The following is a 20847-nucleotide window of genomic DNA, read 5'->3' as shown; positions in this document are numbered from 1 at the left end:
GTCCTTCTTGTGGATTAGGTCTTTTTAAAGGATTCTATGTATATATTTAACAAGCAGGAGTCTCTCATTTTAATGGCAATGCAAGTTTTCAGCAGAAATAAAACATTCTGGGTATAAAACACATATAAACAATGCCAAAAAAAATCTTTAAATAAGATTTTGGTATGGAAATAGAACTCTGAGAATAAAGATATAAACAAATGGGGAGGGATATTTCCATACTTTGCCATGTTTGGCATCTGGTGTGAGGAGAAGGTAAATAACTACAGTGGCTGCAGTGTCATGCAAATAGGTTTATTCTACAAGCCTTATAAGGACAGAGAGACAGAGACACACATCTGGTGCTATCACTACCAGACGCTGTTATCACTTCATCTGATGTATATCAGAAATCATTTCAGTGAAGACTACTGAAGTCAACTGAGACACCCTACTCTACAAATACAGTAAGTTTGAGCAAAATCTGTCCCTCAGAGGATTCATTTTGCTAACGTACCTGAAAGAAACCAGCACTTGCACGTTAATCCACTGCATTTTATTTCAGATTATATTAATCATCTCAATACTTTCCTTCTTTGCAAGCAATTATTGTTTTCTGTCATGCTGATTAACAATCATAATTTCTCCTGGGATAAATCTCATTTGAAATAACTGTATGTTTCTAGTTGCCCTAAGCACTCTTAAAATTATTTATCCAGTAAATGTCAGAAATAATGCACTGTCTCTTATCCTAACTTTTAGGAAAGGTCTATGAATATCCATGTGTCGGTGAGTACCTACATGTGTGCAAGCTGTTAACTCTCCAAAATAATGGTACGGAAACTATTTTGGTTCATATTAAAATCACCACCTTGTTTAACAAAATGACATCTTGACACAATGACATTTCAGCACAGTGATCATGTTAATGTTAAAAACCAGTGTCAATTATTTCTAACCATTTCAGCTATGGCACTTTTTTTTTTCCTGGGATAAGACACTGCTGTGCAGCAAGTTCATCTAGACTGAATCTGGCCTTCCTCTTTCTCTAAATGTTTGATACGTTCTCATTATCGCACTGTTTGCTTTTGAAGTCCTTTCAAGACAAGGATCACTCATTCAAATGTATTTCCTGCAGAACAGTGAAAGTGTTCTCTAAATTGTATTCCAGACTTTCCTTCTATTAATGAGTTTTATATTTATCCTAATTTTTAGGGAGCAACTCTTGTGGCACCAGTACTACAAACGAGTATCATTCAGATATACTGGCTACCCACAAGCTTCTATAGCTTTAAAGGAAAAAAAGAAAAAATATCTTGCATCTTTTCAATCTTTCCCCATTACAACTTCAAATACAAGAACTCTATTAGACATATTCAAGTACCAACATGGGGTTCAAACTTACATAGCTCTAGGCACTTGATTAAAAAAGCACCAGAAGCACATTTTTAAAGATATTTAGATGCCCCAAACAAAGACTGTTGCTTAGTATAATTTTCAAAAATTATTTCAATGCAAATCAACAATCCATGAGATTCTAAAACACCCTGAAGCAGAACAGAGAGATGACTTCAGAGACACTCTAGCAAGTTTCAAACTCTAAGTTTGAAGACTCTACTGCAAGTTCATATTTCAACTTAATTAAATAACAATTCTGTTCCTTTCCCAGTGCAGAAATACTATGTCTCTTACAAGAATTCTTCATCCCACCAAGAAAATCTCATTTTATAACATGCAGCTGAAATCATTGTCATATACATATCCCGTTTTCATGTGATTTCCACACACTGCTACATGAAAAGTAGCAATATATATCTTTTTACAAAGTGAAATTTTAATTTACCTTGTTGTAAATAGTTTGATGCTTTTATTTGAAATAATCGACACTCCAGGTGCTTCAATATCAAAAGCATCCAATTCCGTATCATCGGAGGTATGTTTCCACATACATGCTGTATTATACATGGTTTCAAAAACAGTCTAGACTTCTATGAGTCAAACCCAAGAAAAAGACAGCAGTCACAAAGAAATGCTTCTTTTTCTCTTATCCACAAGAATCTATCCAGCAATAATATTTGTCTTATCAGTATTTATCCAATGATGTCATAAATGTGGCATTTGCTTCATTTATTTTTTCTGATCGTTTGAGAGTTAAATTACTGCCAATATCCCCACTGCTGACTTATATAGTACACAGCCTGTGAGCAACTCTGCTTTTTGGACCTGGGTTGACAACAATTTTTCAGGGAATGTCTCAGAACTCTTCAACAGTATTCAGAATTTTTGTGTTAAGAAGACCAAATTAGACAAAAAAAGGCAAAATGGACCTTCATTATAAATAAAATTAGTAACAGATGTATAGTACACATGAACTAAGAACATGTGGTGAAATTTATCATTTGTACATTTCATCTTTTAAAGAAGATTACCCTTATTAATTTGCAATTCATATTCTGTCAAATTTGAGCTCAAATTTAAGTCAATCTAAGTTCAAGTTTTGTGACTTTCTAGAAAGGGGACATTACACTACTTGTTGTAACTAAATAATCCCTTTCCTCATAGCTGTGATAGAATTCACAATTTCATTGTTCTTAAGAAAACCAAAATGTGCTGACTGAAAAGGCTGGAGTTGCTTTGATAAACTGCTTAAAGTTGAGTAAGCTGTTTAAGTGTTTCTCTCACTTTATAATTCAGTACAGTTAAAATAATGTTTTCTATTTGGATCTATGTATTTACTTTTTGAAACATAGCTTGCTAGTTTCTTTTTGAGATACAGTTTTCTGCTTGATGACCATTGACTTGACTTGATTATTTAATTTCTTGATTAAAAGAAGGGTTTGCTTGTCTAACTTAGGTCAAATTTTTATCCCACTGAAGTTGATGTTAATACTGACACGGATTTCAGCTGGACTGAAAATATGGCCCAAGAGGTTTACATATGGGTTAGCAGTAAATAGAAAAGAGTATAGGATAGACAATCTCGTACTTGTTATTCTGGAAGCCTTTCCATGCTCTCAAGTGAATGGTGAAAAAAATCACTCCAACCTTTTCAGATATCTCCTTTTTCTTCTAGCAAGAAAATAGGTGGTCCTCTGAGCTCCAGTAACAGGAAAAAAAATGAGAAAGCACGAGAGGTAAAGCCCAAGGCAAATGCTGATGTTCAGAAGAAAAAGGTCTCCTTTCATCCTGCCAGGATCCAATCTAATTCTGACTTAGCATCCTTCGAAGGCTATTATTAGAGAACCCCATTCCTTTCTTTGTTCATATTCAGCATCTGACAAAAAGTACGGAAGATGCACAGGATTCAGTTGTTTCAGCTGAATGGGATACAGATAAACGTATAGGAACCCTCACTCTGGGGAACACAAGAATCCAACACAGGTTCACAAACATGCACACAAGTTAGTAAGAGGTAACTATTGTGTTTTTAGAAGGAGTAGCACTGTGAGTTCTTATGCAAACCGTTATTATCCTAGGAGATGAAAATACATCATCACACATACGTGCCCTCTCCTGTCTCTGCTTACCAAAAAGAATTAATGTGTCCTTCATTTACTCGGAAAGCCTACATAAAGAAAATGTAATGAATTAAAATAAATTTAAAAAAAATTAAAGGAATATGAGCTCCAGGAGAACAGAAGTATTGCCAGGGAAAGATAATGTCAGGCGCAGGGAGGGGGGGTGTCTGGTGCCAAGCAAAGCCGAGGGCTGTGCAATCACCTCTATCAGTGCTCTATCAGTGTCTACACTCCAGCCAAATCCAGAGAAAACAAGGAGTCAAAGATTCAGGTCAATAAGCTTATAGGCGATTTGCACAAACAGCTCCTCCAGCAAGGTAAAAAACAAAGTCATATTGGCTTTTCTTTTTTATTCCTTCTCTTTGAACTCCCTGGTCCAAACACACCCTGGAAATGTCAGTGTTATATGCAAGAATTTAAAGAGCTGAGCTTCTTAATCCCGTTAAGAAATAAGAACAAAGTTGCCTGTAAAGATCTCCTTATTGAGCTCAAAGTGATTATGGTATAGCTGCCTTATGCTGATCCTACTTCCACTTGCTATAGCAAAAGAGGTAGAAATTTGTCATGAAATCCATTACTGAAAAGGAAAGAAACATTATTGATTAAAAGGTCTCTGGTTAAAAAAAAAAAAGGAAAGAAAAAAAGGCATAAATCTACTTTTTGATCCAGTAACAGAAAATAGGAAGCATATTGTTAGTCATTACATGCCTAACATGAAAGAAGCAAAGAATATTTACACAGATGCACACAGGCATACACACACAAAGTCATACTCCAGAGGAAAAAGGGACACACAGAAATCATTTTCAGGGTGTTAAGAGTTTGGCTGGTATTATAGATGGTAGCGTGATAGCTTTGCACATGAAGTATGAAGGGGAAGATTAATGCACAGAAGAACTTAGCTTTGTATATGCTTTTTCTCATATGGAGAATCACACTGCAGCTGTTTCCCTGAATCTCAAGCCTGGCTGCACAATCAGGTCACATGGTTTAACATAAAAAATTCCAGTCCTAAGCTGGTCTGGCAGGCTAGTGACAAAATACCCTACATGAGCAGAAAACTTGGATCAGGTTCTGAGCTCATCCCCTCCTGCCCAAGTAGAATACGAGAACACAGAAGCAGGTATACACTCAGTATGCAGAAGCCCATATACTCCCTGAGTTCTTTTCTTGCTGACTTAGAACTGTGTATGAGTTTCAGACAGCACTGGATTCCCTCATCCCCTTCTTCCCCCACAAAGAAAGATAAGCAATGTATCAGGAACTGTAACCACACATCAACACTCTGATTTGCTATGGGCATACATAGCAGTTTGTGCTATAGATCCTAAAAGCATTGAAACATGAATCATGAAACAATCAGTCTTCATCCCACCTTATATATCCCCCATATCTTCCTGTGCCACCAACTGAAGCACAGTTAACAGTGGGAAGCAGAAGCCATTTGCTTTCCAATCTGCCACCAAAAGTGTTAAGGCCACTGAATCTCCTTCCACTGAGGGCTGGTGCCAATGCTGCCTTGTGATGGAGTAACTATGGGAAGCCTACAACATGAGGAACAAGCACAACAGCCGTGCTACAAGCAAAGAACGGGAGAATTCAACAAAATTGTCCCGCTAAGCATGGCAGCAAGAAATGGGTATGTCTTCTTTCCCTAATTCTCAGATATGTACATTCCTCCATTTGCCTCTTTCTTCTGGAAACAGTCCCACATTTTCTCTCTTGATTATAGTCCTTCCTCCATTTTCTTCTCTTGCCTCTTTCCTCTCTGAACACAGCTACTTAACTATCTACTAATCTCAAGTGATCTCTCTCATTGCTCAAGATAACTTTTCCTTTGAAAGTTAATCCCTCATTGAACACTTCTGCTAAGAAGGTCACAAGGAACTGTAATTTGTTTAGCCAGTTCCCACCCTTATGAAGTAGACAAGGCTCCTATTCTCCCTGCTGTTTACAGAGAGGAAGAGGTGTCACCTCCATATGAGTATGGCAAACTTTCTCAGTAATAGAGGAGAATATTTTTTTATTTTTACTGAGGGTATCTAGGCAGGATGACAGCAATCAGAGACTACAAAGCCAATGATAAACTACTTCACAGCCCAAAGGACTTGATTTAGTACTTTGCTTTTCATTCCATCACCTCCAACTTCTTGGCTTTTGTATTGTTCTGCTGTTTGTGCCCCCTTCTTGTATCTGCCCTCCTGCTTTTATTAGCCCCATCATGCCTCCAGATCACTTCTTCTCTTGTCTCTGTTAGCATCACCTCATTTTCTTATTCCTACCCATAAAAGACAAAAGTTAATCTGTATGTACTATCTCCTAGGTTCCATAGTAGGCTTTCAGCTATCTAGCGCATCACTGTTCTGCATGGGAGACAGGCTATTTTCTCCTTATTCAAACTATCTAAATACTGGTGCTTATCTAATAAATCTTCTAGATGTGAATTTAATCTGAACTAATCTTTATCTGATACAGACTCTGATTCCAGATACCCACTATCTGGACACTAAAAAAAATCTTCAGCAACAGAGGTTCCAGGCTAATACAGGCTCTGTGTGGACAGCATCATCAGATACCCTCTCTATCTGCAGTGCAGAAATTTTTGGTAACTAAGTATAAACAGCAATTTTCAAAGGCCACAAACTGACAAAACACAATGCATTATCACCAGGGCTACCTCCTACCAAATTTTTTGTTTCTACTCCAAAGATTGAGACCAGTGCAGCTTTGTAGTGGAAGAACACTATGACTGTGTTACTGTTATTGCTGTTTCAAAAATACTCCCTTTCCCCTAATCTCACTGTCAAAATTGCAAACAATTCAAACTTCTAGCTGCCATCTATTCTGAGGCTCTTCTAAAATATTCATTCTTGGATGGGAAACTTCATCCAAAAGGTTAAAAATTCACAGCTGCAAGCTTAAACCGATCCCTGATAAATAGTAGGTTGCTAATTTCCATTTTTGCTTTTAATATTTACATGTTTAAACACTGTTCACTTATTCACATTTGAGTGTAAATGAAGACTACATAGGAATAATTATTCACATGTAGCAAAGTTAATTGTGGTTTTGTGGTGTTGCAAAAGTGTGGGAGGAGGTAGAATTTTCCAGATTCCTTGTCGTAAAAGCCATTAATGAGCAAAAGGAGAAGGGAAAAATAATAGCCAAAAGTCGTAATTTTGAAAACAGAGAAGTTGTAAAATGATATGTAGCTCAATCATTGTGATTAATTTGCTTCACACTTTGCAGAGGCTTTCGCCTTCGCCTTCTAATTCTGGCAAGTATTCTGCTGAATCAATCTCACAGACCCAAATTAATAAGGTGGGAATGACAAGTATGGCTTTATAAAGGTTAGCTGTTTGCAATTTAGACAATAAGAGACTGCTCTCTACTTGTAATACGATCAGGCATGGTTTGACAGGAAAATCTCTTCAGTCAAAAAGCCAAAGTTATCAAGTTATGAACCTGTACATCCTCTACTTTCATTCATCTGAATGAATTGTGAGTTCAGTAAATTTTTGCCTTCAGTGCCTAGTTTGGATAGTTAAAAGCCTCTGGTTTTAGGTGATGCTTGAATTTACATAGCTGGGGAAGTAGGAAAACCATACCATGGGTGAAGCCGCACAAACACCTCCTCCCCAACCGTTGTGCCATTTGTTGCCCACATCTCTTGATTCCTGCAGGAAGCCCCACTACTCATTTGTCCTCTTGTTCTGGGTCAGCTAGGAAGAAACCCCAGGGGAGGAAAATGGGAAGCCAGGACAAAGAATATTTATATCCCATAAAATTCCCTTACTTTCTAGAACCTTTAATGGTCCATGCTAACAAGAGGAGAATGCAGAGATAGCATAAAGGATTCCCCTGCCAATTCTGGTATTTCCGGGAAAAGGAAACCTGTCGCATGAGAAAACACAGACCTACACTTACTTCTCCCTGCTTTGAAGATACTTGTTGTTTACAGGTTGCCAATACTGTCAAAGAGCAAAACACAAATCAGAAAGGCAGGCCCTCAAAACAGAAATTAGAATGCATTTATTTGCTCTCTAACCTATTTGGTACATATCTCATTTTCAAGCTTTTATTCATGATGTTAAAGAAAAAATATTTTTAGGAAAAAAAGCTTATTTCTCATACCATCTTTTAATTTCAATACTGAAGCACTACAAAGAAAAAAAAAGGTTATGAAATGAATAACAGGTTCATGACAAAAATCATGAGAATTAGTCTCTCTTTTAGTATTTACTATATAATACAGTCACAAACCTTTCCACTAAGAAAACGGCACAAAAGAAATTTATTTGCTTTCCAGATTAGTTTTGTCTTCTTGGGTTTTATCCTCAGAAAAACATACGTGGCCTCATGCTAACAACACTTAAGATGTGACACTGAAGAAGCAGGACATTCAACAGAAGTTGAGACATTCAATACATTTCTAGTCTCCCATTCCATTCTTTCCCAGGGATATTCTCAACTTACTTCAAAGTGGGACTTTCTGTCACACTGCCTCAGCTGGAAGTAGATTAGGGGTTTTATGTGCCCCTTCATCCTCAGAAATTTCCTTTTCAACTTTTCTTCTGCAGTAGTTGCAGTGGATAGGTTTAAGATTCTTTTATAACTACAGCACACTTGGAAAAAGAACTGCTGGGGAGTCAAAAGGTATTCAGCTTGAAGAATCAGCAGATGTCCTTAATAAAACATGTGATAATCAAGATTCAGATTTAAATGTATTCCCATTTAATTCCTGATCTTGTTTAATACAATCACCTGGATTCAGTGTTTTCCCTGAAAGACGTGTTCATTAAGGGAAGTGCCAAGATAACTTGAAATTCAACATGAATTTGCAATATTGTTTGCTATAAACAAACAAAAAAAATCATTTATTTTTCTGAATTTCACCCAAAACAGTAGTATTTCCACTGGTGGGCCCTGGAAATGCAGCAAGAAGTACAGAGAAATAACTAAATCAAACTGATACGAACTGATAGCGGTGCATAGTCTTCCATTGCTGACAGAAGGAACTCAAGAGTCATCAATATAACAATTATGCAAATAGTGGTTTAAATAATTATTTAGTAATGCCAGTAACAGGAACAGTACTTTTTTTCAGCTAAGGAAAATGGTGTCTGAGAGGCATGTGAACAAATGAACGCACAGTAATTGTAGTATTTGTTTACAGCACAGTAATAGCACTTAACTCCCCCTGTTTGTAAAGCAGTTCCATTCATAATCTGGTCTCTCTTCCTTCACAGTAAGATTTGTAGCAGCTGAACTCTAAACTATTGACTAGGCTGTTTTGATCTCTTAGGATGACTTACTAAGTATCAAGAACCTGTAGTGCAAAAAGTAAATTATTTTTTCAAAAGTTTGTAAGCTACATAGAGGACATGTAGAAAATAAATACATTTTCATGCCTTTCCCACTGATGACTGCAGAGTCTGTAGGAAAGACTAATATACTGCAGTCATAACATTTGACTATTCGAACGGATTTATTCTACTTTGTCCAAGCCAGATGAAAATAATACAAAAACAGGAGCATATCAAGCTATCATGAAAAAAAGTATGTCAATATCCGGGAAATAACAGAAAGACAGAGAAATCATCAATATCCAAATGCCTGAGGGTTGCTGACTAACAGAAGAACATCACCACAACAATTCCAGCTATTTGATAGGCATCCTTACCTGCAGAAGACAAACAATACAGCAATCAAGTGGAAATCTGGCAGGAAGAAGGTTAAATCAATGTTCTAAATAACAGTACATGATAGTGCACTTTTTCTGTCAGCTGAATAGGAAACAGCACAACCTTGCAGACTGAACACTGGGTAAGAATGAATTGGTGTGGCTTATGCTAAAATACCTCTATCTTCAATAATTTGCAAGTAATGAATGCATCAAATAGGCATCTGCAACTTTAAAAGTTATCCTTTCAAAAATCACTAGTTTTCTACCATGCATAATAAGTTCTATAATAAGCTCTACTTTAATCATAGAATCTACAGACACAATCTGTTTTTCTAGCAATGTTTCCTAGCCAAAGAAGCAATGAACAGACATGCTGCATTGCTAGCTTCGGCTCTGATAATAATTGACTTCCGAGGCCTGTTCTCTACAGTTAAAATATGTAGAAAATAACATTCTTGGAGGAAAACATTAAAGGCAAGACGATTCACCTCCCTGAAAAGCACATCTTCGAACACATTTAAATATTTACCCCTTACCAGACTTAACTGCACAAGTGACTCATTTTCCTATTTTTAAGGTACTATATTAACAGGACTTTTTGTACATTTTAAACCAAAAAATCTTTTTGACCAATTGGACTCAGTTTGGCCACTATTCCCTCAAGAGGTGGGCTACAATGATTACCTTTATTACAAAAGTATTCCACTTCTTCACAGCTCAGATTTTCAGGCTCAAACTCTGCAGAAAAGCTTTCCTCCAATGGAAAGTCTTCTTTTGAGATAGTATCATTTTCCTCAGACAGGCACTCTTCTTCTTCATCTTCAATGGCATCCTCAAGGGGCCCTTTAAAAAGAATCAGGAACACTGTGGCAAAACCATCTAACAGGACAATGTGAAATAAAACCTTAGTGAACTTATAACTGGAGGTCTTTAGCTAGTTTTTCCTTCCACGGCTGTGTTCGACATTTATTAGAATTGGACAAATAACATTTTATGGAAACTGAAATTGAAAGTGACTGTTTTCCTGATGACTTCAAATCAGAATATGCAAAGTGTTATTAATAATATGTATTAATAATACTCGCACATGGGGATTTTTTCATTATTCATCTGGCTCCAGTATTAAACGCAGACAGTTTTAACAATGGAAACCAAAGCTATATCTGTAAATCCACGTAAACAGTGAAGAGCCTTCTCTTGTTTGTTAGTCATTGTTTTTTGATGCTGAATTACAGTACTTAATAGGTTCCCTTTACAGGCTTCATTTCTCAAGTCAACAGTACTGACGACAGCGAATTACTACAAAGGTACTGACAGTATAAACTTCAGCTTATTCTGCTATTTTGCTTCAACCAGCACCTGACCATATCCATGATCATTCATTTGCTAGACTCTTTAATAGACTCCCAGTCAATGGACGGGACTCAGACAGACTATCACTTCACTTCATTTCACAGAGGCCAACCATCGTGGTAAACTACTAGCCGAGGGCTACAGAAACATATGCCAGTTACAGAAGCAGGGCATGAGTCTGAATTTGAAATGGCAGCCTGAGGTCTTTGATTCTTCTTCTAGTTACCTAGACATACTACTGCTACAGATCCTCTTGAAGAGCCAGTGCCTAACAGATCTATAATACATAACACCTGGGTTACCAATTGGAATGTACTCAAAAATTAAAATTTCTTCTTTCTTATATACACACACTTCACAATCATTGGTTAATAGTAACTGTTTGCTAAAGACGTCTCTTGTGCAGGTGTAGAATTTTACCCCAGATTTAAATAGAGATTTGAAATAACGGAACATATTTAATTTAACTAAGATTTTATTAAATGTCAGTATGTTTCAAAATCCATCTTAAGACTGGATTTCAAAAGAGAGATTTCATTATACATGGTTGAGGCTTGAAAAAAATTACATATTTCACTCTCCAATGAAAGCACAGCCTCATTTATAATTGACTGAGTATTTCTTCCTTGAAATGAAAGCTAGCTAGCTAATGAAAAAAAATGTAATTTGTATTTATATGATAGTTTTCCAGTATTAAATACACTGTCCCTATATAATCTATCATGCTGAGATACAATGCATAAATGATTCTGTTGCATTCGATGAAAAGGAAGGGATAAATTTTTAAAAGAAATCAAATATTGACTACACTCTAATTTTATGTAATTTATTAGGAACCAGTGACTACCTACATTTATTAAAACAGCAAAATTCACTTTAGGCTAGGTTGTGTAATTCTTGCTTCAGACGAACATGATGGGTACTTTTTATTGAAATTGATTCAGATTCCCAGCTGGCATTCCATAAATTAATATAGCTTACTGTCTTTCATGGAAATATGACTATTTGTGCCAGCTGAGAATCTGACCAAATGAACCCACTTTTGTGGACACATACTCACCAACACTAGCTGTCATTCAATAATATATCTTCTAAAATAAGGGGCTATTATTATGGCTGAAAAAATAAAGATTCTCGCTATCAAAGTATCTATTACTGTTAATTGCACCTCCTAGCCATGTTGGGAAAAAATCCAGCAACTGCATATGCACAGGGAATGAAGAGTGGATATCGCACCGTACGGAGCGGAGAACAAAGCACTAGCACACACTGGAGCAGTGCACTGCAGCTAAACATGGGCAGTTTGAGCACCTTACATGTGACAAGTTTCATGGCAGAAATGAAAGCACAAGGGGTTCTGCACAAACTATCAAAAAATATCTTTCAGATTTCATATTATTATTAATATGTGACATCGTCTGTAGAGCCATTTATTGGTGTGTACTCCTGGTAACATCTGGATAAATAAACTAGGAAGGAAAAACACAGTGAAACAAAAAATATGCTATTTTAAGGAAATGTAAATTTCTGCCATGTATAAAGATGGATAAATACCATGTTTTGCATCATTGCAAAAGCAGCCATATGCCTTTCATAAATTTTCCAAATATTTTAAATTTAGGGAAAAACATGTAAACAGCAGCCAACATTTCAGTGAAAGTTGATTTCTTGCTGAATGACTGGCTCTTTCTCGTTTGACTTTTTCAATAAGTGTCCTGCAAAATACAGCAAAAGCAATATACTTGCAAGTAATCCAACTGGCATGTGTACATGACATTTAGGTCTGCTTCTAGTTGTTAAACCAGTTTGTTTGATCAGGTCACCAGTATGTAATCAGCAAGCTAATAATCACCGTACGTTAATTAAGAAAAGAACAGAACTGCAGTTGGTATGCTTTCATTTGCAGCAGTCATGGAAACACACACCTTATAATTTCCATTGACACTGTTTCCAAGAAGGCAGAAGGAAAACAATGTACACACCAGCTCCACAGCGCAGGTTCAAACCCCTGTCATTTTGTGGGTTGGGACTTACAAGTCTCGGCCAAAAAAAAATTCTTGACAAATGCTTCTATAGGTACATCCTATGTATGAACAGGTATGTAAAATTTCCTAAAGTTAAATGTCCAAGCATTTGAAAACATAAATGTAGATGTTGTCACATCCAAACGAGACCAGAGGTATGCATGCATCTGCACCGGGTTTTGTTTTGCATATGCCAACCCACATATAAAATCTAGTGATGTTTATCCAGTTGCGTATGGGCACACACCAGAGCTTTACATAATAGTTCACCTGAGGGGCTGACATCAGACGTTGCACTCCAAAAAACAGCATGACTTTTGTTGAAATTGAGGGATCAGTGCATAAAAATTTTTCTAGGTTTCATGCTGTTGCTGCCTTGTCTAATTCACCCATCTACAACCTGATTGTTGAGACAAATCCTGTCTTATTCCTCTTGAGTCATCTTTTATTTTTTAAGTGTTCAAATACATTCAGCTCATGCCCAGAGCTATAAACCGATAACTTTATTTTAACTGATAACTTTAACTAAACACTAAGGCATTGTTCAACATGAGTAAGACCAGCCCACAAGAATAACACAAGTATTTCTTGGTTGCTAGTTTCATGTGAACTGAAATATCGATGCCTGATTTCTGCGGCTATTTTTATCACTCAAACATAGAGTGGGTTAAAGAAAACAATAAAATCAAACGCCATTTACTAGTAAGTATAAAGAGATTAAACTCTCTGTTCTTGACTACTCCATCTAACTACTTGGACGTAAATAGACAATGAATAAATTTTCAGAATCTGACAATAAAGATTGTATGGAATTACATATTCTTGACTAATGCAAACTCATAAACTCTGCAGGTTTATGTTTGCCTAATTGGGCCATGTGCTTCCAACAACCTCTTCCTGATATCAGTAAATCACAGCTAGAGAACTAAGAACTTACCTGGTTCAAAAACGTATAGGTCAGTTTTCAAAGTTTACTAGCTCCTCTACCTAGTGAACAACCTACACAGCATCTGCTCAACTTCTTCCCTGATTTAAAATACTTAAAAATACACTGTCATATAGACAAAAATAAATATGCCTTTAAAAATAACAGTTTCTTTCAACTGTTTTCTCTGATAGTGCTTTTTTTTTTGTCAGTTTTTATTGTGTTGATATATTACCTTCAACAGTTCGAATACAGCTTAGTTAATTACTTTAGTACTATAATTTACCTTCGGTATTTCTTTTAAATTTTTTATTCAATTTAATAGTATTACACTCATTACTTACACTGATCATGTTATTAAGCACCTATGGCACAACATGTACTATGTCTGCTTTTATTTCAACTGGAACAGGGTCAAGGTCCCATCCCTGTTCTGCCGAAAAATGCTTTTCAGTAACTGCTGATTAAGTGTGACATTACAACCAACAACTGCCATAATGACACAGCAATGCAAATCCAAATAATTCCTATGACTGAAATTCATCTGAGTGTCACAGTGATCTGACAGTAAACAGCTCTGCGATATGATTAGACTTTAAAATAAAACAGTAAAAATTCAAACTGAAATGGTTTAAGAATTTAGTTGAACAGTTAATTCCAGACAGACAGTCTAGATGTTTGTCTTCTCATTTCAGCAATTCTTTTCCTATTAGCACTTTGTAAAAGAATATGATGTAATCTAATGAGAGGTGATTCTGAAATGCTTCAGATTAGCTACATGATAAACAGTTAAGAACTCCCAAATGCACTAGGTAAAAGCTCAATTGCTGATCTTAAATGGGAGTACTGAAGGCAAATGAAGTCTCCATTACTTCATTCTAGATTTTGCATGAAGCCCTGAAAAAACTATTTCCTTTATAAAACAAGCAAATACTTGCCTTGTACACAACACAGGAGATTTTGAGGGGTTCAGTAGTATACTTATTCACTTGGTACTGACTCTATTCCATGAATATTTATTGATACGACCATAAATCACAAATATTTTTTCAAATAACAGAGATGAACAAGAGGCAGTAGAAAATAGTACAACTAGCGACAGCAACGAAGGAGTCAATGCGGCAGAAATCTGTATGGCTTAGTGGACACAGTAGTCCACTTCGAAAAATCACCACATATAATTTGATACAAATAAGAATATCTACTGAGGAGAGGCTGACGAGTGAGCTGCATGTGCCTTCATGGAGAAAATTACTTCTGATTGAGGCCACTTGGCAGGACAGTGTGGGGAAATCTGAACTGTGCTCCCTAATTTGTACCAGATTTACAGACACTCAAGGACATATTTTTTAGCACTATTAATGTATTAAATGCTAAAAAAGTAAATAAATCTTTCTCAAATAGTCATATACTTCAATATAAATGCAAACATATCGATACAAACACACAAAGATAGCTAGCTAAGTGGCAATCTTTACACAATGAGTAACAGATGCTACCTCAACACTTGAAAGGATAGGCCACATTTAGCAAAACAAAACCAACACTGTAAGAATTTTAATAACATGGAAAAGTGTGAGACTGAACCACCAAAAAAAGCTTTACATTCACTTAACAGAAGATGCTTTTGCTATAATAAACACCCCTCTGAACACAAATTTGAGCATTGGACCCCTTGAGCATGTTAGTCCTGATACAGCAACGCATGACTGCAGTTTTATGGTACTATAACTGCAATGAAATAATTGAAATTCAATAACATTAAACTGGGTACGTAAGTTCTGTAATAATTTCTCACAGTCAAATTCATCAGATTTTTCCCTAAATGAAACCACTTAAATGCATGCTCAAATTAAGCACATGCTTATACACCTTCCTGTCCAGTGCTTTGTGCTTAAAATGCATGTATCCTACGATGGGAAAGTATCATTGAAATAATTATCTCATGAAAATGTTAAGTGGTTAGCTTCCTTCCCACCTACCAGTATTCTCTTACATTCCCAGAGCAGCAACATAAATCAGTGCTCTTAACAAATTAAGAATGCTTCAGAAAGCCTACAATACTTGACAGTGAGTGGCTGGGGAGAGGTTAATGAGTATAATTAGTAGTAGTAGCATTTAATAATAACAACTCTGATAAATCAGAGAGGCCTGAAATTCACTGGATCAACATCATGCATTTTGCATGTTCTGTGTGATCCACCCAGTATTTCCTAGGAAAACATGCTGCCACACACAGATTATCCTTAGCTTATGGTAAACCCTAGGTATGGGATGCTCTCTGATTACAAACAGAGGGAAAAGCTTCAGAAAAATCAGTCCATTTGTCTCCTGTTTCAACAACAACATTTTATTCTAAATACAAACAATTACATAAGAAAACCAGCAGGCAAACACTTTATATTGATTCATACGTGGAAGACGCATAGGGAACTTTTTTTCCTAAAAATTCAGTCAGGAACATTTAAAATATAAAAGAGAGTTCAACTTATTTCATTTTAAATATGGCAGTGCGGGTTAAAACACCACACGGTAGTTCAGAGTTCACTTCCTCCTGGGAAGATTTCTATACAAGACTTCTTAGCTACTTCTTCAGCCTTTCAGTTAACTCAAAGGAGTGGTTATTTCCAACCACTATGCTTTTACAGCAGCCTGGAGACAACTTTAACAGCAATCTGAACAAGCCCATCAGAAACAATCCAGCTTCTCCTTCTTTTGGGGAAGAAATTTTTACAAGACACTACCAAAAATAGACTCCCAAGTTCCTCGCTGGGAAGCTGGCTTTCTCTTGGGTTTTGTAGAAATTTTTTTAAGTGTCCAGGCTCAAATATGTCAGACCCTATATGTTCAACCAGGGTGAAGACATGGACTGATAAAATATGGGAGCTGAATATATGCTGTAGCAATCAGAATAAATTTTCAGTTTCTATCGAGCACTAGGGCTGCCAGATACTGTTCAATCACCAAGACTTTCAATATTCCCCCGAGGAGAACCTCCAACTAGAGGTATCTAGATGAATCACAGAAATGTAAGTACACAACAAGCCTGCAGCTAACATCATAGATGATAATAAAGGAAAATGATAATAAAAGTTTTCCTACTGAACTAGCTGCTCCGCCCACCCCAACAACCTGACCCCATGACTGTTCACACTACTACTCTCTCTTGGCTTTTAGTTAACAGTGATCTCAATTTTCAATTTTCATTGAAAAAAATACTGCCTCTCCCTTCCTCCCTGTGAGAACTGAAAATATTTTAATCACATAATTCCATGAGAACAGAGAGAAAGGGCCAAGCGAGGTGCCTAAATACTCTTCTGTTTGACAGCAGATGGCAACACCTAATCTTGACAAACTGACCACTGCAGGAGTAGCTTGAAAAATAAGCATGCTGTTGGCAGCAGGTGACTGAAGAGCAAACTGGGAAATCAGTTTAGAAACAAACTTAAATGTACTTAAGGTCAATACTTGTCAAAGAAACCACTCCCACTTTTAACAAAATCCTTCCCTCTTCAGTCCATTGAGTTTCCTACTTAGCTTAACTAAGTTATTTCTGTAATTCCTGTTATTTTTTTATAGCTATACTCAAGAGACACAATGCTACCTGTGCACATTGAACATCTCCAGTCTGTTATATAAATTGACTGAACTTCAAAAGTTTTTTCCAGATTGGAAGATTGCACCAATTTGTGAGCGACTCCTTACATCTTCATTGTGGCACCCGAGCAGAATGAACCATTTCTCACTTTCAGACTGGGAGAAACTTTATGACCATGATTTAACAACCAACTTAATAGGAAAAGGAATGGAAAAGAGCTGCTCTCTGGACACTATAAATCCACACCAACCTGATGTAATTGAGCTTAACAGCAAGAATAAAGTATAAAAGTATATTTCTGTAGCAAAAAAAAAAAAAAAGGGAGTTATTTTTAAACACGTAAGTTCTTCCTGCAGCCACTCACTTTTAACATAAGTTGCATCAGGGGATCTGGTAGGAAGGAAACATTTTTATTAATTTTCCCCTTATCTGTAAGAAGAATGCTGATTTTTTTTTCATTTACGTTCCTTGCCTGCAGGTAGCAGACCAAGAAAATCATATAGCAGAAATTTTTCCTTTTGATTAATTTCTTTCCATGTGTTATGTTATTTCTTATATATAATTGATTTCAGGTTTTGCTCGTAGCTGTACATCTTTTTTATATCTGTACCTACTGCCTGCCTTCAATCAAGAAAGTTGAAGGAAATTACCTGAATTTTGTTAAGTTTATTAAAAAGAGAGCTCTGTGAATATTTAAATTGAGTTTTGAAATGCTAATACAAGAAAGATATTAGAGAATTTTAATAGTAGGTTCAATTTGACCCACAGACTATTGTAGAAAGGGTCAAATTTTATTCAAATTATTTCTTTACAGCAAAAAATATGAACCCTTTGATTTTATAAAAGTAGATTAATATTCTTCACTGCTAGGTCTTTTGGCACTTCGGTGCATGACAGCATTAACTGTGCTTGTATATAAACTTTGCAAAGACCTTTAAATGTTCCAGTAATTTGGAATTTCACTTTCATTTATCCTCATCTTCTTTTCTCTTACCATTATCCAAGAGGCCACAACAAAACTGACAGTGCCTATAGTCAGTTTGCTTTTAGAGCCAAGACCAGAATATTTCCAATCAATAAAAGTGAAAAGATGAAAAAGTGACCAATCAAAACATGCTTAGGGAGACATTAATTTCAAAAAATAGTAAGCAAGCACATTGTTAATGCCAAAGTTTCATTTGCATGGGAAAAAAGAAAAAAGATGTGCATGGAACATGAGCTGCAAAGACCCTTGCAGTTAAATGTCAGACCTCAGTTTCCAAGTAGGGGCTCATACTGAAATACACGTTTAGTCCTCCAATACCCTTATCCACAAGAGTCACAGCAATTCTTCTACTGTTGCGGCTCTGTTTTGCAAGGTACACCTTGTTTGGCTCACAGAAGTCAGAAAGGACATATTTATCCTGCAGATGAACCTGAAGGTTTGTTGGTTTTACCTCAACATGAGCACAGAGAGAATACGAAAAAAAGGCAAGTGTTGTATGGTACTGTTATTACACAACGTGTACAGGCAGAACTAATCATGAAAGATCATACTCATTTACCAAATGAAGAGTATGATGTTTTGCCAAAGAACTGAAATTGTTTTCAAATACAAGTGTTATGAATGGCACTTACAGAATCTTCCTCTCCTCAAATCTTCCCACCTGCTGGCAATCAAAGTGTTGCCGTACTATAAAACCCTTAAGGTAGGGATCCTTCTACATGTGCCTCTAAATGCCATAAGAAACAACTTTTTTTTTTTAAGATACAATGCACACGGTGACAGTACAAAAGATTTAATAGTTGCAACTTCATTCTGGAATTCCTACTCCCAGGAATAAAGGTCAGGAATTTTAAAAATTCCCAGGAGTTTTTAATAGTGACTTCCTTGGTACTAAGATACCAACATGACTGCAAAACTGGTAGCAGTGAAGGGTATGAATTCAGAGGCATCTTAACTGATCCCATGCCACTGTATGAAATTAAAACCTATAAAGTGTGTTTCAATACTCTAAAGAATGAAACAGAAGATTATCTGGATCTAGAATTAGCAACATTGCTCTTTCTTCTGACAAAAAGTGATAGTAGAAGTTTCATCTTGGGAAGGGCTTTTTTCTTTTTTAAGAGTATTAATTATGATGTATTTATACCATTTGGAAAAATAACAGAAATAACAGTATCTGTTTCTTGCTCTAAGGTAAAGTGGGTAATTGAAACATAGAAAGTGATTTAAACTAGAAAAGAAGGGGGAAGAGGTTTTTGCATTGGCACTTTAATTTAGAACAAGCATTATGGTACTATATTAGAGAGCAAGAAAACAGAAATATTCACAAAAAAACCCCAAACTCAAATCATTAACTACTTTCCCACACGAAAGATTTCAAAAAGAAGTTGATTCCAGTTGAAACCAGATTTTGGAAACTATTAACAGGTGTTAACAATGACAAAAGTAATTTCAGAAACTGTACCAGTAATTGTTCTAGCCCTGTTCCTCCTACTACTGTCCCATCTTGATCATCCATTTACCAATTTAATCAGCCACACTTGCAGCCTCCGAGACTGACAATGGACTCTTCTTTGAAAGCGCTCATTGTTAGAAGGTGGCATCTCAGTCAGCCAAGATTGTAACTTCTTGTACTCTATAGATTATAGCAAAAGAAATTGGGAGGATCAAATTTTCATAGAAATCTTGCGGAACACAAAGATATGGAGTAAGAAGACTTACTGTCTGTCTTAGCTGTCTTAATTCTACCTACAGTCATAACAGCTTCACAGCAGATCCTCCACAGCAGATGCTGTTCTGTGTGTTTCTGGTGGTATGAGAGAAGGAAAAGAAGAACAGAGGTGACAGGATGAGTATCCTGACTCAACACCCTACTAAAATCACAGCAGCAACCCAGAACTACCATAGTACCATAGTGCACCAATTTTCCTGAAGGGAATTTTTAACTAAAGCCTCCCAAGCAAACAGGAGGTTGGGCATAAAGCTCTCAGAGATGGATCTGTGATGCTTGTAGATAATCTTCTACATTAGGAGTAATTTTGCAATGGTAGTTTATCAGTAGTTTTATTAAATGTAACATAGAGCGAACAAGGAAAATTTCCTGTTTGCTTATACAGAAATATTATCCCTGAAGCATTTTTCCCTGCATTATGGTACATTTTATAGTTTTCAAACCCATCATTTATTTCTGTATGATTCATATCTGCTAACTTTTACAAAACAATTTTTGAAACTACTGGCAATCTAAGTTGAAATACTGGCAATGTAATTTGCCCCATGATACATGGCTAACGTTGATGCAAATATTATCCAGTTCCAGTGGATTGTTTCAGCTAGGTAAGTATGAAAATAATGTTTAAATTTACAGACTTAAAAAAAGAAGAAAGGAAAGAAAGCACCATTTGTGTAAGAAGATGGCTTCTTAATTCTATGTCTTTCACTAAAATTACATGTACCTATACAATAATTCAAATATTTAATTAAAATTTAATTAATAATTCAAATATATAATAATGCAAATATTTGATGCCGCATACATCTATGAGAAGTGTCATTGATTTTTATATCTATACAAGTGTATAAAAAAGAAAAAAGTACGAGGTATTTGGAACTTTTTTTTTTTTAACATATGCTCATCTTGTTTTCTACAGGTAAGGTATTCTAATTTTTGATAATTCACCTCTCCAATAAAGGAAACTCCTCCTCTTGCATCTTACAACCAATAAAGCATATGAAAATTAAAGGTGCAATTTCAGGAAAATACTCAGACTCCCTTTTC

At 36.1% G+C, this 20847-nt stretch overlaps 1 protein-coding gene across 4 annotated transcripts in view; it reads right to left on the bottom strand.

Annotated features, from left to right (window-relative positions):
- Positions 1-20847, bottom strand: part of ZFPM2 (zinc finger protein, FOG family member 2) — a 325601-nt gene that overhangs the window by 250167 nt on the left and 54587 nt on the right. For 3 of the 4 annotated variants that reach the window (XM_075495111.1, XM_075495110.1, XM_075495109.1), the window contains one exon: positions 9868-10026. The exons of the other annotated variant lie outside the window; for it this stretch is intronic. In XM_075495111.1, the coding sequence (XP_075351226.1) occupies positions 9868-10026 (159 nt within the window). The remainder of the gene's footprint in view (positions 1-9867; positions 10027-20847) is intronic. 4 annotated transcript variants of the gene reach the window in all.

This window comes from Mycteria americana, chromosome 2 (genome assembly GCF_035582795.1).
Source record: "Mycteria americana isolate JAX WOST 10 ecotype Jacksonville Zoo and Gardens chromosome 2, USCA_MyAme_1.0, whole genome shotgun sequence".
Taxonomy (NCBI): Eukaryota; Metazoa; Chordata; class Aves; order Ciconiiformes; family Ciconiidae; genus Mycteria; species Mycteria americana.
This window is presented reverse-complemented; position numbering and strand designations above follow the sequence as displayed.